The following is a 23,575-nucleotide window of genomic DNA, read 5'->3' as shown; positions in this document are numbered from 1 at the left end:
CACATAGCAGGCTTGGTTGTAGTGGTGTGCTACTGTCAATGGCACATAGCAGGCTGGGTTGTAGTGGTGTGCTACTGTCAATGGCACATAGCAGGCTGGGTTGTAGCGGTGTGCTACTGTCAATGGCACATAACAGGCTGGGTTGTAGTGGTGTGCTTTCATTGAAAGTCAAGTTATATCCTTTCGTGTATCTTCCACCTCAGAGCTATCAGATCTTTTATTTTTTAAAGGAATTTTTAAAGATATAGAAAGAAACGTCAATGCTATCATTTTGTCCATATCTATAGGATACCGGTAATACATGTAATGGCCTTCTATTTGTAAAATTATCAATACTATATACATAATCTTATTCTAAAACACATATGGATGTTTCTTTATAAAAATCTGTTTACCAATTAAATTGTGACTATTGTGAAAAAAGCAACGGTTAATTATTTATATAATATTCGTCATATTCCTTAATTACACCCACCAGTATTTCAACGAAAGAAGGGGGACAATGAGATAATGTTTCTGGATTGTTAATTGGATATTTAGTACTGTCTGGATTTTGGTCTACATTTCTACATTCATTAATATTTAGGTTATTTTTCTCTCAGACTGTTCTTTACATTTTAGAACACCATTATTTTCTATCTATTGTGTGCCAAATTTTCTCTAATCTGTCAGCTGCATCCAGACCCTCATTTAGAGGCATATGAATGCTCCACTATAATGAGTATTAGAAGATGTTTTGTAAGATATTGGGGTTACTGGGGAAACAATCTGAATTTATTTAACTTTTTAACTGCCACATATGCATGTTCCTGTCCCAAGTCATATCCATATACATATAACTTAGGCAAGCAGGACTAGGATCTGTTATTTTGGCAGCACATGGTGACCAGTTAGAAATGTGGTAACACTGTAGCAGTGACATATATGGACCAAATAACAGCACCAGAAGATGAACCAATGTGTTTGTTCAATTCAGAACGAAATATGAAATACCTGATATTATTTAACATACAGCTAAATTGAAGGAAATATTTTAAAATTTGTTAATCCTTAGTATTATACAATATAATTTTTCAATTTAATCAGATTAGTTAATCTATTTATGGTACATTCTACAGGGCGGAGAACTTTCTAGTTAATAACACTCCAATAGTAATCTTAAAAGTTCAAATACCTTACACAAGTATTGGATTTCTTAACCTTGCTTTTGTTTCTCTTTTTAGAAGTAAGAAAATTATTTTTGGTCATGTTTAGAGGTCTGACAGACGTCGCAATGGTTAACCATCACACAGGTCAACTTAATAAGACTACTGAATAAGAGGTAACTCTGGCCAAGGAAGAAATAAGTAAAAATGTGGCTTTAACAGAAATTTTAATGGAACCTGTCTGTCAATAAAATTAGACCTTTTACCAAATAACAGAAATGTTAAGGGACCTGTCTGTCAATAAAGTTAGACCTTTTACCAAATAACAGAAATCTTAAGGGACCTGTCTGTCAATAAAGTTACAGATCTTTAACCAAATAACAGAAATGTTAAGGGACCTATCTGTCAATAAAGTTAGACCTTTAACCAAATAACAGAAATGTTAAGGAACCTCAGTCCTGTCTGTCAATAAATTTAGACCTTTTACCAAATAACAGAAATCTTAAGGGACCTGTCTGTCAATAAAGTTAAACCTTTTACCAAATAACAGAAATCTTTGGGGACATGTCTGTCAATCAAGTTAGACCTTTTACCAAATAACAGAAATCTTTGGGGACATGTCTGTCAATAAAGTTAGACCTTTTACCAAATAACAGAAATCTTAAGGGACCTGTCTGTCAATCAAGTTAGACCTTTTACCAAATAACAGAAATCTTTGGGGACATGTCTGTCAATAAAGTTAGACCTTTTACCAAATAACAGAAATCTTCAGGGACATGTCTGTCAATAAATTTAGACCTTTTACCAAATAACAGAAATCTTCAGGGACATGTCTGTCAATAAAGTTAGACCTTTTACCAAATAACAGAAATCTTAAGGGACCTGTCTGTCAATCAAGTTAGACCTTTTACCAAATAACAGAAATCTTCAGGGACATGTCTGTCAATAAATTTAGACCTTTTACCAAATAACAGAAATCTTCAGGGACATGTCTGTCAATAAAGTTAGACCTTTTACCAAATAACAGAAATCTTAAGGGAACTGTCTGTCAATAAAGTTACAGACCTTTAACCAAATAACAGAAATGTTAAGGGACCTATCTGTCAATAAATGTAGACCTTTAACCAAATAACAGAAATGTTAAGGGACCTGTCTGTCAATAAAGTTAGACCTTTTACCAAATAACAGGAATCTTAAGGGACCTGTATATCAATAAAGTTAGACCTTTTACCAAATAACAGAAATGTTAAGGGACCTGTCTGTCAACAAAGTTCAGACCTTTTACCAAATAACAGAAATCTTAAGGGACCTGTCTGTTTAAAAAGTTAGACCTTTAACCAAATAACAGAAATGTTAAGGGACCTGTCCGTCAATTAAGTTACAGACATTTAACCAAATAACAGAAATGTTAAGGGACCTGTCTGTCAATAAAGTAACAGACATTTTACCAAATAACAAATGTTAAGGGACCTATCTGTCAATAAAGTTAGACCTTTAACCAAATAACAGAAATGTTAAGGGACCTGTCTGTCAATAAAGTTACAGACATTTAACCAAATAACAGAAATGTTAAAGGGGCATTAGCTGTCAAATTCATGTTCAACGATTTTACTCAAATTCTCATATTTGATTCATAACATACTAAAACCTATATCCAAGTTATAAAAAGTCTAAAATAAACAATTTACGATGCATGGACTCATATTATGTATCAGCATTTTGTGTGTATTTTAGTCTAGACGCCATCTAATTATCTATCAGGGCCACTTCCGAAGACTGCTGACGGTCATATAACCCGATATAAACATAAATATAGCTATAAATAGATATTGAACAAGTGCAATTGGAAATTATGTCTAGGTCTGTTTGATTTCATATTGTAGGTTTAAATAAATGGGGAATGTATCCATGGGACACAGATGATACCCTGGCTTGCATATAACCTTATAAAGGGACATAACTCAAGAACTGTAAAAGTGACGCTACCCAAAGTACTTGATCTGAGTTTTGTGGTAATAAGCATTGTTTATAAGTTTCATAACATTTAGTTGAGGCAAACTTAAGTTAGGTTACGGAAACGAAAAATTCAGCAATTTTTCCATTTGTAAAGGGCAAACTCTATAACGGTAAAAGTGACGCCACCAAAATTCAAACTTGATCTGTGTTTTGTGGTAATTAGCATTGTGCATAAGTTTCATAATATTTGGTTGAGGCAAACTAAAGTTAGAGAACGGAAACAAATATTTCAGAAATTTTTCAAATTGTCAAGGGCATAACTCTAGAACAGTAAAAGTGACGCCACCAAAATTCAAACTTGATCTGTGTTTTGTGGAATTAATCATTGTGTATAAGTTTCATTACATTTGGTTGAGGCAAACTAAAGTTAGAGAACAGAAACCAATTTTGGGACGTACAGACGTACAGGCGGACGGACGTACAGAAGGACAAGGTTAAAACTTAATGCCCCCTCCCCTATGGCAGGGGCATTAAATTATGTTAATCATCATTTTTACCTGTATAAGAATGAGTTTTTGTGGATCGAATCAGTCATCCAACCAAATGGTTTACCCATGTTTCACTTTCAACGTTAACATTCTTTTCCTTTTAAAAGCTAAACACGCCTAGTTTATGCTTAACCCATCTCTAGCTAAGGGGTTTAATTGAAGGTCACATGAATATGGATTCAATGAGGTCGAATTATCAACTTGCAAGTGAATAATTCATTAACGATGTTTCTTAGCTTATTTTGACAAAATTGAACCAAACTGGCTGCTAGAGGCGAATAATTATTTCACTTTCATTAATGATTGAACAAAAAAAAACAATCATATTTTAAGTTTTTTTATATCTCGTAGCTAATGCCCCTTTAAGGGACCTGTCTGTCAATAAAGTTAAGACCTTTTACCAAATAACAGAAATGTTAAGGGACCTGTCTGTCTATAAAGTTAGACCTTTTACCAAATAACAGAAATGTAAAGGGATGTGTCTGTCAATAAAGTTACAGACCTTAAACCAAATAACAGAAATGTTAAGGGACCTGTCTGTCTATAAAGTTACAGACCTTTTACCAAAAAACAGAAATGTTAAGGGACCTGTCTGTCTATAAAGTTAGACCTTTTACCAAATAACAGAAATGTAAAGGGATGTGTCTGTCAATAAAGTTAGACCTTTTACCAAATAACAGAAATGTTAAGGGACCTGTCTGTCAATAAAGTTACAGACCTTTAACCAAATAACAGAAATGTTTAGGGACCTGTCTGTCAATAAAGTTAGACCTTTTACCAAATAACAGAAATGTTAAGGGACCTGTCTGTCAATAATGTTAGACCTTTTACCAAATAACAGAAATTTTGAGGGATGTGTCTGTCAATAAAGTTAGACCTTTTCCAAATAACAGAAATGTTAAGGGACCTGTCTGTCAATAAAGTTACAGACCTTTAACCCAATTACAGAAATGTTAAGGGACCTGTCTGTCAATAAAGTTACAGACCTTTAACCCAATTACAGAAATGTTAGTGAATCTGGTTGTGTATATACAGAAAGACTTCAATAAGAAAGGATTTAAAATAAAATAAAAACAACAATGTGAATTAATATGAACTTTATTTATAGTATGTGTAAAACTTCTATGCAGTACTGTCCAACCATCTTGTTTTTTGGTATTGCACATCTAGATTCCAGTTGTTGTAGTAGAGCATCTAAACTTAGTAACTCATCGTAAAACTCAACCTGAAAAATAACAGAATAATAACAACAGGACTGATATTTCTGTTACCCCTAAAAATAACAGAATAATAAAAATAAACTGCTTCGCTGAGCACAGCTGGATATGCCCGCAGAGGTCCAACCCTGAATAGTTGGGGCAAAAATGGACAATATTCAAGCTTGATACAGGTCTGAATTTGGATTGTATTATATATTTGACATATTATAGGTTTCTGAATAAATGTAGTCAAAGAACTTGAAATTGGTTATATGAATTGAGTTTATATTCAATTAAAGATTTCTTGCTGTTGTGCAATACACTGTGCTGTTGCGCAATACTTAGTAAATCTGTTGTCAGACTATAAACAAATAAAGTTCAATTAATTCTCAATGTCATATTAGAAATTTATGAAAATGTAAAGGGAGCTTACATCAATAGATATAAACAATTCACCAAAGTTTCATGAGAATTGCTGGCAGCATTTTTGAGTAATTGTCCAAAAACTGGAAAATCCCCCCTTTTTCAATGAATAAAACCCCATAACTCAGAAATGTAAAATGTAAAATTTATAAAATTCTAAACAGAGCTTACATCAATAGATATAAACAATTCACCAAAGTTTTATACGAACTGCTGAAAGCATTTTGGAGTTTTTGTCCGAAAACTGGAAAACCCCCCTTTTTTTATGAATAAAACCCTGTAACTCGGAAACGTAAAATCTTAAATATATAAAAATCAAAAGGGAGCTCATGTTAATAGATATAAACAATTCACCACAATTTCTTGCAAGTTGGTGAAAGCATTCTTGAGTTCTTGTCCGAAAACTGGAAAACCCCCTTTTTTTAATGAATAAAACCCCATAACTCGGAAATGTAAAATCTAAAACTTATAAAAAACAAAAAGGGAGCTCACGTCAATAGATATAAATAATTCACCAAAGTTTTATGCAAATTGATTAAAGCGTTTTTGAGTTAATGTCCAACATGATGACGACGGACAGACAGACGGACGGACGGACAGATGGACAACGGGCGTATAACAAGACTGTCTCCTCTGTTACCCTAAAATAAACATAACAATAACACAGGACTGACACATCTGTAACCACACTAATAATAACAAAAGAACTGATTCTTATGTAACCCCTAAAAATAACAGAATAATAACATTAGGACTGACTCCTCTGTAACCCCAAAAAATAACAGAATAATAACAACAGGACTGACTTCTCTGTTACCCTGAAAATAACAGAATAACAACAACAGGACTGACTTCTCTGTTACCCTGAAATAACAGAATAACAACAACAGGACTGACTTCTATGTTACCCTGAACATAACAGAATAACAACAGGACTGACTCCTCTGTAACCCCAAAAAATAACAGAATAACAACAGGACTGACTCCTCTGTAACCCCAAAAACTAACAGAATAATAACAACAGGACTGACTCCTCTATTACCCCAGAATAATAACAACAGGACTGACTCCTCTGTTACCCCTAAAAATAACAGAATAATACCAAATGAACTGACTCCTATGTAACCCCTAAAAATAACAGAATAATAACAACAGCAGGGGAATAGCTGGGTTCATATAACATGCATGCCCAAATGAAGAAGGGGGGCATGGAAGGTTGCTCCCCCAGAATTTTTGTTTTTACCAGACACAAAATGGTGCATTCTTGAGGCATTTCAGACTTAAAAGAAGACTTATTTAGACATCATTTTCAGCCGAAACAAAACACATGGACCACACAAAAAACAATACTGAAAGCAATTTTCCAGACAGATTGCGTCGACGGTTACCAGTTTCACTAAAAAAATATTCGGAAGTCTTAGTTCCCGCTGTCACATAATTATACATTTAAAAATTAACAGATACTAATAGTTAAATTTAATTATTATCTTTTATATAAAATATAACCCATTTTTCATCCCGAAAGTAAATAACACAAAAGTTTTAGCGACCAATTCTTACAATTTGTTCCTCTTACTTTGATTGTGGATTTTTATTGTTTCCATTTTGAAAGTTGTAGAGCCTTCAATGAAGTCAGTTGAACCAGCAATATTTGGTAGGCTTTGGCAAAACCTACAAGTCATTACTGCCTTATTTTGATCATATTGCAACCAAGAAAATTCTTTTATCCAACTATCCTGAAATTTACGTACGACCGTTTTTTTCTTTTCAGTTTGGATTGATGGGACAGGTGGTGTGTCGGTTAACGTAACTGCTGGTCTAGATTTTTTTGTGGGGGGTCATTTTTTAAATCGGTTTCTTCCTCAGCAATATCAATGACTTTCTTTCTAACAAATCCTGTCAGCAGTAACTGCTTTGCCATTTTGAGTCAACGACAACAAATTGCTAACAAATGAACAACAATTACCTGATGCACTAAAGCACTGAGAAGATCAAGCTTAAATCTAAAAGGCGCTTGAAATAATGTATAAATTTGTGTTACTGTCAAGCGTTCAGACAATTTTTTAAAACCCGACTCTGATCAGGGCAAAATTTCCGAAAAATTTACGGTCGCCAGATTTTCAATATTCGAATCGACTAAATGGCGACCAGTTATGAATTTTTGGTGGCCAATCAGCTTTTAAAGTCGCCCAGGCGACCATATCAGTGGACTAAATTGAGGGCGGATGTATAGGGACACCTTCATCAGGGGAGATAATCTTATCAACATTTATCTGAGATTTTTTAACTCTTTACAGATGTATCAGGACATCTTCATCAGGGGAGATAATCCTATCAATATTTTCCTACAACTTTACAATGCTATACAGGTTTCAGACCACAATTAATTCCCTTTGTTCTTGGTCTAGGAATATACCGGTACTTCCCAAGTATCATATGAGGTATTTTTCCTGATTTTTCTTGTTACTATTTCAAGTCGTCCTATAAGTTGTAAATGATAAGTGAAACATATGGGAAACATTTATTGTTGAAAGTGAAAGAAGTGATTTGGTTAAAGTGAAAAGTAGGGTAGAAATTAGCCTTCTGCATTTATTCAAGACTCAACTTCTATCCTTTTCATGTTTTCAGGACTCTTAAAAGAGAAAGTAGCAATGGATTGTGCTGGGACAAGCATATTTTAATAGAATAGTAATGGTCTGTATGCAGACAATTCTATTTCATTTTAGAAACAGTGCAAATTTAATTCAAATTGACTTTTACAAAGAAAATCATTTTAACCAATGGTAAAACTAATTGTGGTCTGATTACCTCCATATGCATGGGCGTGTTTTTTTTTTTCTTCAGTAGTGAGCCAGAAGAGGTTCATTTCTGTTTTTTTGCATTGGGAAGATCTTCTGGCTCTCTTATATCTCTTCTTTTTAAATAGGTAGTTTAGACGGCAGAGGCACATAACAAACATGGCGTCGCTTAGTTTAAATGACATTAATAAATTTATAAATGCAGATATAATAGAATGTGAGTTGTGTGATAAACGTTTTTATGGTAAGGCAACCTTAGTAGGACATTCCTATAGGAACAATAAGCTGGATAAATATAATAAAATGCTCCGCTGGGGCGCAGCTTGATACGACCGCAGAGGTCGAACCCTGAACAGTTGGGGCAAGTATGGACACAACATTCAAGCTTGATTCAGCACTGAATTTGGATTGTAATTAAATATTTGACACAGCATAGGTTTCTCACACAGAATGAGAGTGGTCTAAGAACTTAAATTTTTTTAATTTACCTATTCAAACCATATCATTATTATTTGCTTTTATATATAAATCAGAAATAACCAATTTAAAATGGAAAATTTTAAAGAAAAAAAAAGGAAAATAAAAATCTCCCCCCCCCCCCATTAAAACTTTTTGAACCCCCTTATGATTCATCACCCCCAAACTCAATCCCAGCCTTCCCTTTATGGTATGGTACCTTGCAGTACAATTTCAGAGAGATCCATACACTTGAACACAAGTTATTGTCTGGAAACTAGAAAAATGCTTGTTTTTTGGCCCCTTTTTGGCCCCAAATTCCTAAACGTTTAGGGCAATTACCCCCAAACTCAAACCCAGCTTTCCCTTTGTGATATGGAACCTTGCAGTACAATTTCATAAAGATCCATGCACTTACACACAAGTTATTGTCCTGGAACTAGAAAAATGCTTGTTTTTTTGCCCTTTTATGGCCCCTAATTACTAAAATTTTTAGGGAATAACCCCCAAAATCAATCCCAGCCTTCCCTTTGTGGTATGATACCTTGCAGTACAATTTCAGAGAGATCCATACACTTGAACACAAGTTATTCTCTGGAAACTAGAAAATGCTTATTTTTGGCCCCTTTTTGGCCCCTTATTCCTAAACTTTTTGGGCAATTACCCCCAAACTCAATTCCAGCTTTCCCTTTGTGATATGGAACCTTGTAGTACAATTTCATAAAGATCCATACACTTACACACAAGTTATTGTCATGAAACTAGAAAAATGCTTGTTTTTTGCCCCTTTTTGGCCCCTAATTTCTAAAATATGGAGGCAATTACCCCCAAAATCAATACCAGCATTTCCTTTGTGATATGGAACCTTGTGATACAATGTCAGAGAGATCCATAGACTTACAAACAAGATATTGTCATGAAACTAGAAAAATGCTTGTTTTTTTCCCCTTTTTGGCCCCTAATTCCTAAAATTTGGAGGCAATTACCCCCAAAATCAATCCCAGCATTCCGTTTGTGATATGGAAGCTTGTGGTACAATGTCAGAGAGATCCATACACTTACACACAAGTTATGTCTGGAAGTTACAAAAATGCTTATTTTTGGCCCCTAATTCCTTAACTGTTGGTACCATAACCCCCAAAATCAATACCCACCTTCCTTTTGTGGTATTGAACCTTATGGTAAAATTTCATTGAGATCCATTCACTTAAACTAAAGTTAGAGTGCGAAAACTAATGTGTCTTCGGACGACGCCAACGTCATACCAATATACGACCACAAAAATTTTTTTGCGGTCGTATAAAAACTACACGGACAATAACAGTAAGGGACAACTCTTTAATATTCTGGGAAGGGGGATGGGGCAGGAGGATTTTTTGCGGATTTTTTTATTCATCTTAAATTTTTAATCTGTCGCTAAGCATGCCTATTTTTTCCAGCTCTTACCAGGCCACCATATTCATATTCAAAATCCTCCTGTCCCCCTCCCCAAAAAATCAAATGGTTTTCCCCTTATTTAACATGAGTTTAAATTGATTGATTTTTGGTTTCTTATTTTTAGCGTCCATACATGTTCAGAAAAAAACATGAATTTAAAAGTCAGGTATAGAATATCAAAACTAGTAAGGAGATGTGGCATGATTGCCATTTAGGCAACTATCAACCGGAGTTCAAATGAAGTAGTGTCAGCAATTATAACCAACCGTACGACCTTCAACAATGACAAAAACCCATACCGTATAGTCAGCTATAAAAGGCTCCGACATGAAAAATATGAAACAATGAAAACGAAAAAAAATAACGGCCTAACTATATATATCAAAACCTTTAAAAAAAAAACAAATATGGGTTGACAGATATGAACCAACAACAACCACTGAACTATAGGCTCCTGACTTTAGAGAATGTGGCAGGGTTAAACATGTTTGTGAGCGCTCAACACTCCCTTAAACTGGGGTAGTGATGTAACAGTACAACATAAGCACAAACTGTAAAAATCAGTTGCAATTGGATTTACTCAAAAAATCGGTACGAGACACAAAAACAGCTAACATTAAAAGGATAAACGTAAAGCACCAAATTAGAGTTTTTCGGTAACTGAACTGCTTGAAATCATGCTCTCCCAGATTAAAGTATCAATCAGTACACAACCAACGGATTTAGTCATCCTTGTATACTAGTATATTAAAAACATATACAATTAAGGTTCTCAAAAAGTGGTGGTCCGAAGGTTTTAGTCATTGAAATATTGCAAGGACCGGCATAATTTTGGTATTTTGAAATAAAAGTAATAGTTAGGACTAGTATATTTTTCTTCAAGGACCAACAGGGATTAAAGATTTTGAGAACTCTGCGATATCTTTTATATACAATGCTTATAGACAAGATGTCTTTTTCGATCATATACCAGACAAAAATTGACAAATTCTTGTATAGTTTAAGATTATTCCAAAAAATTTAATGGTCTGAGCTTTAAGCCGGATTTGTTTGTAAAAATTAAGTTAGAAAAGCATAAAGAAACAATTTCACATACACAGCGATTTTTTCCAACAATTTTCTTTGTCTTTTCCTTATCATATAATTACATCAATGCCAAAACGGAGAACGCAATTAAAGTCATGTCTACCGAATGAACTGACGTAACTAAATTTTCTAATAAATCATCGTAAACTTCGTTTATGTTATCCAACATAAAAAAAATTCTATCATATTCGACGGCAAATTGAATTTTTGTTTTATTGCTTCTTCTACAGAATATCTCCAGAAGAGGTCCAGATTCATTTTTTTGGACTCTTCACCAGAAGACATTCTGGAGATGTACAGAAGAGACCAATAAAACACGCCCCATCAGTACAACTCTCATCAGGGGAGATAACCCTATCATAATTTACCTGAGATTCTACAATACTATGCAGATGCACAAGTACACCTCTGGCATCAGGAGAGATAATTAGTTGTGTAAAATGTCCATCTAATATACAACATAACCAGTCTACAACCTGGAATGATAATAATGAAGTTAATATGTCAGGCAACCCAGACATTCAACAATTTTCATACTGTCTGAAATGTTCTAGTAGAAAAATTTAAAGAGGATTTATTTTTCAATTTTATTTCAAACTAATTCTGCCCAGGTCTGCAATACATAACTTTATCACAGAAAAAATGGATATTATAATATCAATGCTAATTATAAGATACTTCTGACTTACAGTATTCTACCCAGGGTGCATTTTAATGTATTATTTTTACACTTACGTTTTGAATGTCAAAGGTTTTAGCACGGGAAGCAAAAGACAATAACTAGGGAGTTATAAAATCTTGTCATCCATAAGTGTGATAGTGCTACTGCTGGTGGAGGACCATAATCACATGATGTAACAAACATTAACAACATGGCCTTGAAAAGAAGAATCACAGATTTCCCCTGTGGTCCTTCTAGTTTGGAGGAGGCAAGGACAACTGCCAAACTTTCCAACAGTGTTAGTTGGTACCCAATAGCTTTTCTGTCCAGTAGGAATCAGAAGAAAAAAATCTACCCCTCAAAAGTTCTGGTGTGACTTGTAGTACCAGCAACAAGGGTGTTAAATCTCCTTTAAGCTTGTTAATGTTACAACCTTTAAACATTTTTTTATGCTCTATTCAATTTAATAATTGAGCAATCATTTAAATAGGATGAAGATTCAGTAGCCCAATTGGGGAATATATTTGAAGTGGTACATAAATTTACTGTGCATTTGTTTTATTTGATTAAGAAGAAAATATTACAAAGTGAAATCAATTAGTAAAAAGGCAACTTTTCAGGATACCTGATTGCTAATGAGATAAACACCGAAAAATTTCCAGGGAAGGGGGTCAAAATAGAAACTTTTTCAGATTCTGGAAAAGTAATTGATTTAAACAAATAAACTGTTATCACAGAGATATGTCTCGCCTATTTGTTATTTTGATAATGCAAATGTTGAAATTAAAATACCAATACTTTAACATGAAAGTTATGCAAATATTCAAAGTCGATGAACCATGACTGAAGGTACATGGCTAAACAATCTCCATGGAATGAGATGTGCCAATGCTAATACAACTGCATACCAAATACCATTGACTTATCATAAGTCGTTCCCTTTAAACAAACCTAAGCATAAACATTAACTTGTAAACTATGTAAAAGTTTCAAAGTCAATGAACCATGATCAGGGGTGGGGCTATATAATCTCCATGGAAACGATACTTGCAAATGCCAATAAATTTGCATACCAAATATCATTGACTTAACATTAGCAGTTCATCTTAAACTGATCTAATCACAAACTAATACATGTAAACTAAGCAAAAGTTTCAAAGTCAATAGACCATGACTGAGGGGGCGGGCCAAATATTCTCCATGGAAATGAGATGTGCTAATGCTTATACAACTGAGCACCAATTAACATTGGCCTACCACTAATGGTTCCCCTCGAACTGACCTAATCACAAACTAATACATGTTAACTTAGCAAAATTTTCAAAGTCTACAGACCATGACTAAGGGGGCGGAGACAAATAATCTCCATGGAAATGAGATATGCCAATGCTTATACAACTGCATACCAAATATCATTGACCTACCACTAGTGGTTCCCCATAAATTGACCTAATCACAAACTAATACATGTAAACTATGAAAAGTTTCAAAGTCAATAGACCTTGACTAAGGGGGCGGGGCCAAATAATCTCCATGGTAATGAGATGTGCCAATGCTAATACAACTGCATACCAAATATCATTGACCTACCACTAGTGGTTCACCATGAACTAGACCTAATCACAAACTAATACATTGTTGACGCTGTCGCCGTCGCCTACGCCGGAAACAGCATACCTATGTCTCGCTTTTTGACTCCGTCAAGGCGAGACAACAAAAATATGTTATAATTTCAGATAATTGAAAATTAAAAAGAATTTTATAGTAAATTTATATCACATTAGGAATATTATTCCCCAAATTTGATATTATATCCTATTTTGACACAGGATTTTCACTCTGACATAAAAATTAATCAAATGAGTGAAAAAAAATTCTCCTAATCAATGTCAAAAGCTGGACAGAATACTGGACTATAAACATCACAAATAAAAGTTGAGAAATAATTTTATCTAAAGACAACTTTTCACAATTGGATCTTGTACATTTCTATTATCTAAAATAAATACAGCCTATTTTTTTTCCGATTAAATCTGAATATGATGTAATTACCTGCCCCAACGAAGGATTGTTTGGTATTTCTGGTTAAATCTGAATATCAAGTAATTACCTGCCCCAACGAAGGATTGTCAAGTATTTCAGGTTAAATCTGAATATCAAGTATTTACCTGCTCCAACGAGGGATTGTTTGGTATTTCTGGTTAAATCTGAATATCAAGTATTTACCTGCTCCACCAAGATTGTTTGGTATTTCTGGTTAAATCTGAATATGAAGTATTTACCTGCACCAACGAAGGATTGTTTGGTATTTCTGGTTAAATCTGAATATGAAGTATTTACCTGCACCAACGAAGGATTGTTTGTTATTTCTGGTTAAATCTGAATATGAAGTATTTACCTGCTCCAACGAAGGATTGTTAAGTATTTCAGGTTAAATCTGAATATCAAGTAATTACCTCCCCCAACGAAGGATTGTTTGGTATTTCTGGTTAAATCTGAATATCAAGTAATTACCTGCCCCAACGAAGGATTGTTTGGTATTTCTGGTTAAATCTGAATATGAAGTATTTACCTGCCACAACGAAGGATTGTTTGGTATTTCTGGTTAAATCTGAATATGAAGTATTTACCTGCACCAACGAAGGATTGTTTGGTATTTCTGGTTAAATCTGAATATGAAGTAATTACCTGCTCCAATGAAGGATTGTTTGGTATTTCTTCTATCTGTTCTGTTCCAATGTTTAGCAGAAAGTATAAATACTCTAACAAAGCCTGTAAAGATAAAAGTCTCCTGTCACAACTACATAGTGTCAGTGTTAAATTACTCTTGTCACTACATTTGCTTCAATTTTAATTTGACCCACTGAGTTATTTCCCTTTGTCCATGAACCAGCGGGTAGAACAGATACTTCTATAATATTCATCATGAATTATTTTCTCCAGCTCCAGTTTTTAATAAAGTTGTTTTCTTTACAAATACAGTAATAAATACCCACATTGTTTTGTGAAATAGTTATTTGAGTTTATCTTACCTCCTATACATTTCTAGGAATATGATTGGTTAAAAGCAACCGTGTGGAGACCGTGTATATTCCATATTGGGTTAGTAGGAGGGGCTTATTTCAATACATGGTTAGTAGAGGTGTTACGTCCCTTTATAAAAACAACACGGTGTTGAGGAAAAATCTTAAAAGTTTCAACAGATGAAGAAATTGATGATGAACGAATGAAATAAATTCATTAAACACATTTAAAGCTAACAAGTTGTTATTGTTGGCATTTGTTTTTGTATAGACCAATGGAAGTAGGTTCTTAATACTAACGGTATTGAAGACTTGATCACTTTGATAGGCCACTAGTTTAAATACCACATGTTAAGATAGTCAGTAAGATAAATTCGTTACACAGTGTGCTAGTGACCTAATACGATATATCTGGGGTCAGTAAATTCCATATGGGGATTCGAGCTTTGCTTTCACCCTATATGGAATTTACTGACCCCATATATATCGTATTAGGTCACTAGCACACTATGTAACTAATAATATACAGTGAAACCTTTTCAAACTAAACCCTGACAAAACCTAATTTCAGTTAATACCAAACAATTTTCAAAGTCCCATATTTTAACCTGAATAAATAGAATCCTGCCAATACCCAATTCTGAACACTTTTTAAAGGCTCATTAGTAAATGTGTATTAAACAAGAATGTGTCCATAGTACATGGATGCTCCACTCGCACTATCATTTTCTATGTTCAGTGGACCGTGAGATTGGGGTCAAAACTCTAATTTGGCATTAAAATTACAAAGATCATATCATAGGTAACATGTGTACTAAGTTTCAAGTTGATTGGACTTCAACTTCATCAAAAACTACCTTGACCAAAAAAAAAACTTTAACCTGAAGTGGGACAGACAGAAGAACAGACGGATGCACAGACCGAAAAACATAACGCCCCTCTAATATCGTAGGTAGGACATAAAAATTACCTGTCAAAATCTTCACCCTACCTGAAACAATAGTGTAGCATTACAACATAGAAAGACACACTATAAAATATCAATTGAAATGGCTTAACTCAATCAAAAGACATATTAACAAAAACAAGTGAACATACACTGAACAAATAAATTTGATCTATGACACAATGTAAATACAAAATTAATAAAACAACGTCACTGTCAAGGGGGTTAGATGTTTAACAATATCCGAAAGACAACCATAACCTTGGACAAAATGTCGCCAAATAAAATAACGTACACAGGTAAATGAAAATAATTTTGTTGTAAGGTATACATGGAGTACTGAAATAATTTTTACAAAAAATAAATAATTTTGTTCTTCCCAGTACGAGAACAAAAGTGAAAATTTATCATCATACTAAACACTTATCAAAGGTGGTATATATTAAAAATAGTGAGACTAGATATAACACTGAATAAGTAAACATTAAATAACAAAAATACATTACAAATTGTATCAACAGGTCAAATTAACACGAAAGTACGATTTGAGAGTACTCGCAGTTACTGAAAGCTAGTTAAAAGCCAAAAACAATTAATAATAAAAAATCATGCATCAGAGACTAAATATGTGCCGATACAGTGTGCTAAATGTCCTCCTTTACACAAATCATAACTCATGGTGGTGCTCCTAATGAAAGGAGGCTTATACGTTATATACATACATTAGCTTGTATATGTACATGTATGCAGTGTTAAAATTGAAACTCTAAAGAAGAAATGTAAATTTGATCCAAATTATAAACCTTTTGCATGGCCAAAAAGTGCAAGAAAAGAACTTTCGCTGGAATACAAATTGGAATTAATTAAAATACACATGATCAAATATTTACTGCCACAAAATAACAACTGCCATTCCATATTGATACATGTAAAAAAATAATGTTTTTAAAGCTATTCACTGGATTAAGAAGTCGGGAAATTAACAAAATCAACAACTACTGTAAATTTAGAAATTATTGTGTACATTTATTATTGAATTTTAGAAGGATGGACATAAATGCCAGATTAATTATTGCGATTTCAGGGAAATCTGCATACAGACGTAAGTATAAGATATCAGAATGCGAGTTCTTATTAATGCGATACTCACCTAGTCGCATTATTCGCATTAATAATAAAATGCTCCGCTGGGGCGCAGCTTGATACGACCGCAGAGGTCGAACCCTGAACAGTTGGGGCAAGTATGGACACAACATTCAAGCTTGATACAGCACTGAATTTGGATTGTAATTAAATATTTGACACAGCATAGGTTTCTGACACAGAATGAAAGTGGTCTAAGAACTTAAAAAATTTTAATTTACCTATTCAAACCATATCATTATTATTTGCTTTTATATATAAATCAGAAATAACCAATTTAAAATGGAAAATTTTAAAGAAAAAAAAGGAAACCCCCCCCCCCCCCCCAAATTTTTTGAGCCCCCTTATGATTCATCACCCCCATACTCAATCCCAGCCTTCCCTTTGTGGTATGGTACCTTGCAGTACAATTTCAGAGAGATCCATACACTTGAACACAAGTTATTGTCTGGAAACTAGAAAAATGCTTGTTTTTTGGCCCCTTTTTGGCCCCAAATTCCTAAACGTTTAAGGCAATTACCCCCAAACTCAAACCAAGCTTTCCATTTGTGATATGAAACCTTGCAGTACAATTTCATAAAGATCCATACACTTACACACAAGTTATTGTCCTGAAACTAGAAAAATGCTTGTTTTTTTGCCCTTTTATGGCCCCTAAATACTAAAATTTTGAGGGAATTACCCCCAAAATCAATCCCAGCCTTCCCTTTGCGGTATGGTACCTTGCAGTACAATTTCAGAGAGATCCATACACTTGAACACAAGTTATTGTCTGGAAACTAGAAAAATGCTTATTTTTGGCCCCTTTTTGGCCTCTTTTTCCTAAAATTTTGGGCAATTACCCCCAAACTCAATTCCAGCTTTCCCTTTGTGATATGGAACCTTGTAGTACAATTTCAGAAAGATCCATACACTTACACACAAGTTATTGTCATGAAACTAGAAAAATACTTGTTTTTTGCCCCTTTTTGGCCCCTAATTCCTAAAATTTGGAGGCAATTACCCCCAAAATCAATCCCAGCATTCCCTTTGTGATATGGAACCTTGTGATACAATGTCAGAGAGATCCATAGACTTACAAACAAGTTATTGTCATGAAACTAGAAAAATGCTTGTTTTTTGCCCCTTTTTGGCCCCTAATTCCTAAAATTTGGAGGCAATTACCCCCAAAATCAATCCCAGCATTCCCTTTGTGTTATGGAACCCTGTGGTACAATGTCAGAGAGATCCATACACTTACACACATGTTATGTCTGGAAGTTACAAAAATGCCTATTTTTGGCCCCTTTTTGGCCCCTAATTCCTTAACTGTTGGTACCATAACCCTCAAAATCAATCCCTACCTTCCTTTTGTGGTATTGAACCTTATGGTAAAATTTCATTGAGATCCATTCACTTAAACTAAAGTTAGAGTGCGAAAACTAATGTGTCTTTAGACGACGACGACGCCAACATCATACCAATATACCAAAAAAAAACCCTGAAAAAAATGTTTTTCTTTAGCCATTTTAGTCAAGGAACCCATGTGTGCAGATAATTGAAGCAGGCGATGTTGATGACAATTTAAGCACAGAATCTGAATTTCACAGTGATTGGGAATCTTACTTGAATTGTGAATTTACAGTGGACAACTTAATAGATTCAGACAAGGATGTAGACACAGAAATTCAAACTGAGGTTCAAACAGGATCGGACATGAACCATAATGAAATTTAAGATTTGTTAAAAAAAAATTGAGCTAATTTGCTATCTCTTCGGATAGTCACTACTAAGATCAAACTGAACAAATGATTTCAATTTGTAATTTCATTTATGTTCATCTATAAAATATCTTGATATATCTTGAAATAGTTGATTTCATTATCATTTACTTTGAAATCGATGTGACAAACTTGTTGTCTAATGTGTTACTTGATGTCCTTTGGCAGTCAGTGTCAAAATAATGTTTATCTGTCCACTTCTGTTAACCTCTACAATCCAAACACCTGTGAAAACAGAACAATACCCAGTCCTGCAGGTGTTGGTTTGGACAGGTATTAGTATTATCAATACATTGATTGAATCAACATTGCCATGTATAGAATCTATATAGAATGTAAACCTTATGGACTTCCTTGTGTGGTAGATATCCTAGAAAATGGAGGTGAACAGTTTACTTACCAGAACATTTTTAAATGACAGCATTCCGACACACTCTACCAGGAACACATCATTGAATGACACATGTAAGATCTGATTTCTGATTAGATGTTAAGTATAATCAAACTGTTGATTTATTCTCCTTCAATCTTTTCTCTTTGTTCATAACTTTTTTTGTACTTCTTTCTTTGTTCATACTTTTGTTTGAACTTCTTTCTTTTTGTTCATAACTTTTGTTTGTACTTCTTTCTCTTTGTTCATAACTTTTTTTGTATTTCTTTTTCTTTGTTCATAACTTTTTTTGTACTTCTTTCTCTTTGTTCATAACTTTTTTTGTACTTCTTTCTCTTTGTTCATACTTTTGTTTGTACTTCTTTCTCTTTGTTCATACTTTTGTTTGAACTTCTTTCTCTTTGTTCATAACTTTTTTTGTACTTCTTTCTCTTTGTTCATACTTTTGTTTGAACTTCTTTCTCTTTGTTCATACTTTTGTTTGAACTTCTTTCTCTTTGTTCATACTTTTGTTTGAACTTCTTTCTCTTTGTTCATACTTTTGTTTGACCTTCTTTCTCTTTGTTCATACTTTTGTTTGTACTTCTTTCTCTTTGTTCATAACTTTTGTTTGTACTTCTTTCTCTTTGTTCATAACTTTTTTTGTACTTCTTTCTCTTTGTTCATACTTTTGTTTGTACTTCTTTCTCTTTGTTCATACTTTTGTTTGAACTTCTTTCTCTTTGTTCATACTTTTGTTTGAACTTCTTTCTCTTTGTTCATACTTTTGTTTGACCTTCTTTCTCTTTGTTCATACTTTTGTTTGACCTTCTTTCTCTTTGTTCATAACTTTTGTTTGTACTTCTTTCTCTTTGTTCATAACTTTTTTTGTACTTCTTTCTCTTTGTTCATACTTTTGTTTGTACTTCTTTCTCTTTGTTCATACTTTTGTTTGTACTTCTTTCTCTTTGTTCATACTTTTGTTTGTACTTCTTTATCTTTGTTCATACTTTTGTTTGAACTTCTTTCTCTTTGTTCATAACTTTTTTTGTACTTCTTTCTCTTTGTTCATACTTTTGTTTGAACTTCTTTCTCTTTGTTCATACTTTTGTTTGTACTTCTTTCTCTTTGTTCATACTTTTGAACAACTACTGACAGAATTGTCACTTTTTTTACTGAACAAATACTGACTTAATTGTCACATTTTTAACTGAACATATACTGACAGAATTGTCAACTTTTCTACTGAACAAATCATGACAGAATTGTCAACTTTTCTACTGAACAAATACTGACAGAATAGTCAATTTTACTAATGAACAAATACTGGCAACATGTAACTTTTCATTAATATTATTTCATAGTATCCAAAAGCAAGCAATTGTGTTTGTATTGACAAAAGGATACATAAAATACATCTTAGTAGAGGGAAGTGGACATCCCTCTATGGTTGACTGACCATTTATTTGTCCATCTAAATCTTTTTCTTCTAAACTGCAAAGATAAGACACAATTTTAAGTCATGGATATCATGAACATTATATTTGTGTTAATTTATTAAATGAAATCTTGTATCAACAATGTTTTTGAACTGTTTTATTCTAATCTTGTGTTAACAGATTAATCTTGTAACAAAAGTGTTATTTTACTGTTATATTTGAATCTTTTGTAACAAGTGTTATTTTGCTGTAATACTTTAATCTTGCGTTAACAGATTAATCTAGTATCAACAGTGTTATTTTACTGTAGATTGTCTTGGTGTACTAATCTTTGAATAAACTCTAACATCTTACAGAGGCAAAATTCTGATATATTGGAAATATACTATAAGGTAGTTCATCTTGGTGTACTCACCTCAGAATAAAGTCTAACATCTTGCAGAGGCAAGATTCTGGTATATAGGTAATATACTGCAATGTACCTTGTCTTGGTGTACTCACCTCAGAATAAAATCTAACATCTTACAGAGGCAAGATTCTGGTATATTGGAGATATACTCCAAAGTATTTTTCAGCAAACCTGTTGCTTTATGTTTGATTAGAGCATCAAACAGATGTGTCATTAATCTACAAAGTAAATCAGGTCAGGGTTATTCACTGAGAGACCATTGTATAAACAGTAACATCAGACTCATGTGTACATACTTACATAAATAGTATTGTTTATAAGATAGGGAATATAGTGAATAAAATATAGGATCTTAAAAATAATTATAAATAAAGCAGTTATCAAATAAAGTGTAGGTTATAAAGAGCCTATGTAGCTCACGTGACATCTGTTTTTTTCCCATTAATTTCATGCATTGGAAGGGCTTTTCTGGATTTACCATCACCAGGAATGCTCAATCCCAAACATTAGAAAGCCAAGCAAGGATGCACAAGACCAAAAACACATGAAGAGCTATACGATCAAAGGGGACCTAAAATAGCCAAATTGATCCAAGGTAAACTTTGTAGACACATGAGTAAAACCACTTTTTGTTTGTCTTCTATTGCTGATCATTTTTCTTAATACAGTTTATTTGTATTCACAATATTTTTTGTCCAATACACCAAAATTTGGTAAAAATCATTATTCAATGACAATTCTTGTTATCTCAAACTATTATGTGTGTCCTATCAAATTTAAGTTATCGAGAGTCAACCTTTTGGCCATGATCATCCATGTTGGCAACATAACATCTTAAAGTGATGAAGGATCACACAATATTTCGCTGAACTCCAACTGGTTTTTAAGTTAGAGAGTGAAAACCATTTTTGTAAATATGCACAGGGGTGGCTTAGTTGTAGTAAGTTTTTGCCAATGACTTTCAGTGTAGTTTTTTTTCAACCCTTGTTTGTGACACACCTTCTGGTAGTGGTAAATAAGCACGTCAAGTTTCAATCTTAAACTACAGGGGTTTTAAAACGTTTTGTGACAAACAGACAGATGCACAAGCGGGCCCTTATAAGAATGTCATTGTTTAATGTCTGCATTATTCAATAAACAATTATTGTGTTTTGATTCAATAAATGAGTAGTGATAGTTACTTATGAAAAACAAATATTCAACTGGTCCAAGGTTGCAGTGAATATCAGATTTCACAACTAGACCCCAGGGCTCAGTTATTATCAGTTTTTAGAAGAAAATAACACAACTCATTTACCTATCTAAAGGAAATAATTGCACAGTATTTACTTACACAGAAGGTATAGCCTGTGTTTTTATAAGAAACTGTACTTCTGTCTTTGGGAAGAACTTCTCTTCAGTGAGACAACGTTGCACAAATTGTAGCATCAAATTACTTTGACTCTCAAGGTCTGATAATAATGGCTTCACTTTATTAAACATTTCAGTAAACTTTTTATAGTTGGTCACCTGAAAAAAATAATGAAATTTTATAATGGTAAAATTTTAAAAACAAATACTAAATTTGACTCAGTAAATATTTTCCTTAAATAGATTTTATACTTTGGTACTTGTCAGAGATACCAAAGTATTCATAAATCCATGTTACATATGAAATTACTTATAAATAAAAAGCTGCATCAAGAGCACATGAAATGCCCTTATTGTGCATATTGAAATTGTTACAAGAACAAAATGAGACATATAGAAGACATTTAATCATAAACAAATAAAACGGCTCTGTAGAAAAACAAGCATTTGGGTACCTTTAGAAAAAATCCTTTTATTTATTTGATGGTCAAAGTCCCATAACTCAGCAATGACATATCAGTTTTTATTAAATCCAACGGTGTGTTATGTTCACTAATTCCAAGTATTATGTATAGTTTCAAGTAAATCAATCCAAGCAAACTCAAGTTCTGGTACAACATGTGAAATATTTACTTAAATCTGATAATTATTTAAGTCCAGTAAATCTGGAACAAAAACCAGAAAATTATTAAAAAATTCGTAAGGGTTCCGCGGAACCCAGTGTCTCGCCTACTTTTTCTGTTAATCGCAGGCTCAACAAAAATGAGGAAGTTAATCAATAAAAATATTTCTCTTGATACTATCTTTTGATTGAAAGAAGCTTCTGTCCAAGTTTGGTAAAAATCCAGGATAGTTTATGAATTTAATAAATGTTTAAAAACTTTAACTGCAGACTGAATGTAATGTTAACTGGAAGAAAACAAAATTTCCTTCTAGATACTAGCATTTGATCATAAACAAGCTTCTGTCCAAGTTTGGTACAAATCCAAAATAGTATAAGAAAGTTATTAAAATTTTAAAAACTTTGATCATAAACAAGCTTCTGTCCAAGTTTGGTACAAATCCAAAATAGTATAGGAAAGTTATTAAAATTTTAAAAACTTTAACCACAGGGTGAATGTGTTGTTTCCTGGCAGAAAATCTAAGTCCATTTAAAAGTAAAATAAGGAAAAAATTATTTTTTTACAAAATTTACTTCTAGATACTATCTTATGATCATAAACAAGCTTCTGTCCAAGTTTGGTACAAACCCAGGATAGTTTAAGAAAGTTATTAAAATTTTAAAAACTTTAACCACAGAGTGAATGTAATATTTCCCGGCAGAAAAACTAAGTCCATTTATAAGTAAAATACGGAAAAAATGGAATTTAATTTTTACAAAATTTACTTCTGGATACTATCTTATGATCATAAACAAGCTTCTGTC

At 33.2% G+C, this 23,575-nt stretch overlaps 1 protein-coding gene across 1 annotated transcript in view; it reads right to left on the bottom strand.

Moving 5' to 3' along the window:
- Nucleotides 1–4,731: 4,731 nt before the first annotated feature.
- The window catches only part of LOC127700012 (nucleolar protein 11-like), a 54,094-nt gene continuing 35,250 nt past the window's right edge, over nucleotides 4,732–23,575 (bottom strand). The window contains exons 10-16 of the mRNA XM_052203445.1: nucleotides 22,133–22,308; nucleotides 20,892–21,017; nucleotides 20,359–20,445; nucleotides 18,982–19,060; nucleotides 14,398–14,481; nucleotides 11,417–11,524; nucleotides 4,732–4,874 (exon numbers count right to left, since the gene is read on the bottom strand). Of these exons, the coding sequence (XP_052059405.1) occupies nucleotides 4,752–4,874; nucleotides 11,417–11,524; nucleotides 14,398–14,481; nucleotides 18,982–19,060; nucleotides 20,359–20,445; nucleotides 20,892–21,017; nucleotides 22,133–22,308 (783 nt within the window). The 3' untranslated portion in view covers nucleotides 4,732–4,751. The remainder of the gene's footprint in view (nucleotides 4,875–11,416; nucleotides 11,525–14,397; nucleotides 14,482–18,981; nucleotides 19,061–20,358; nucleotides 20,446–20,891; nucleotides 21,018–22,132; nucleotides 22,309–23,575) is intronic.

This window comes from Mytilus californianus, unplaced genomic scaffold (genome assembly GCF_021869535.1).
Source record: "Mytilus californianus isolate M0D057914Y unplaced genomic scaffold, xbMytCali1.0.p SCAF_46, whole genome shotgun sequence".
Classification (NCBI taxonomy): domain Eukaryota; kingdom Metazoa; phylum Mollusca; class Bivalvia; order Mytilida; family Mytilidae; genus Mytilus; species Mytilus californianus.
Note: the sequence above shows the minus strand (reverse complement) of the source record. Positions and strands in the feature narration are given on the sequence as shown.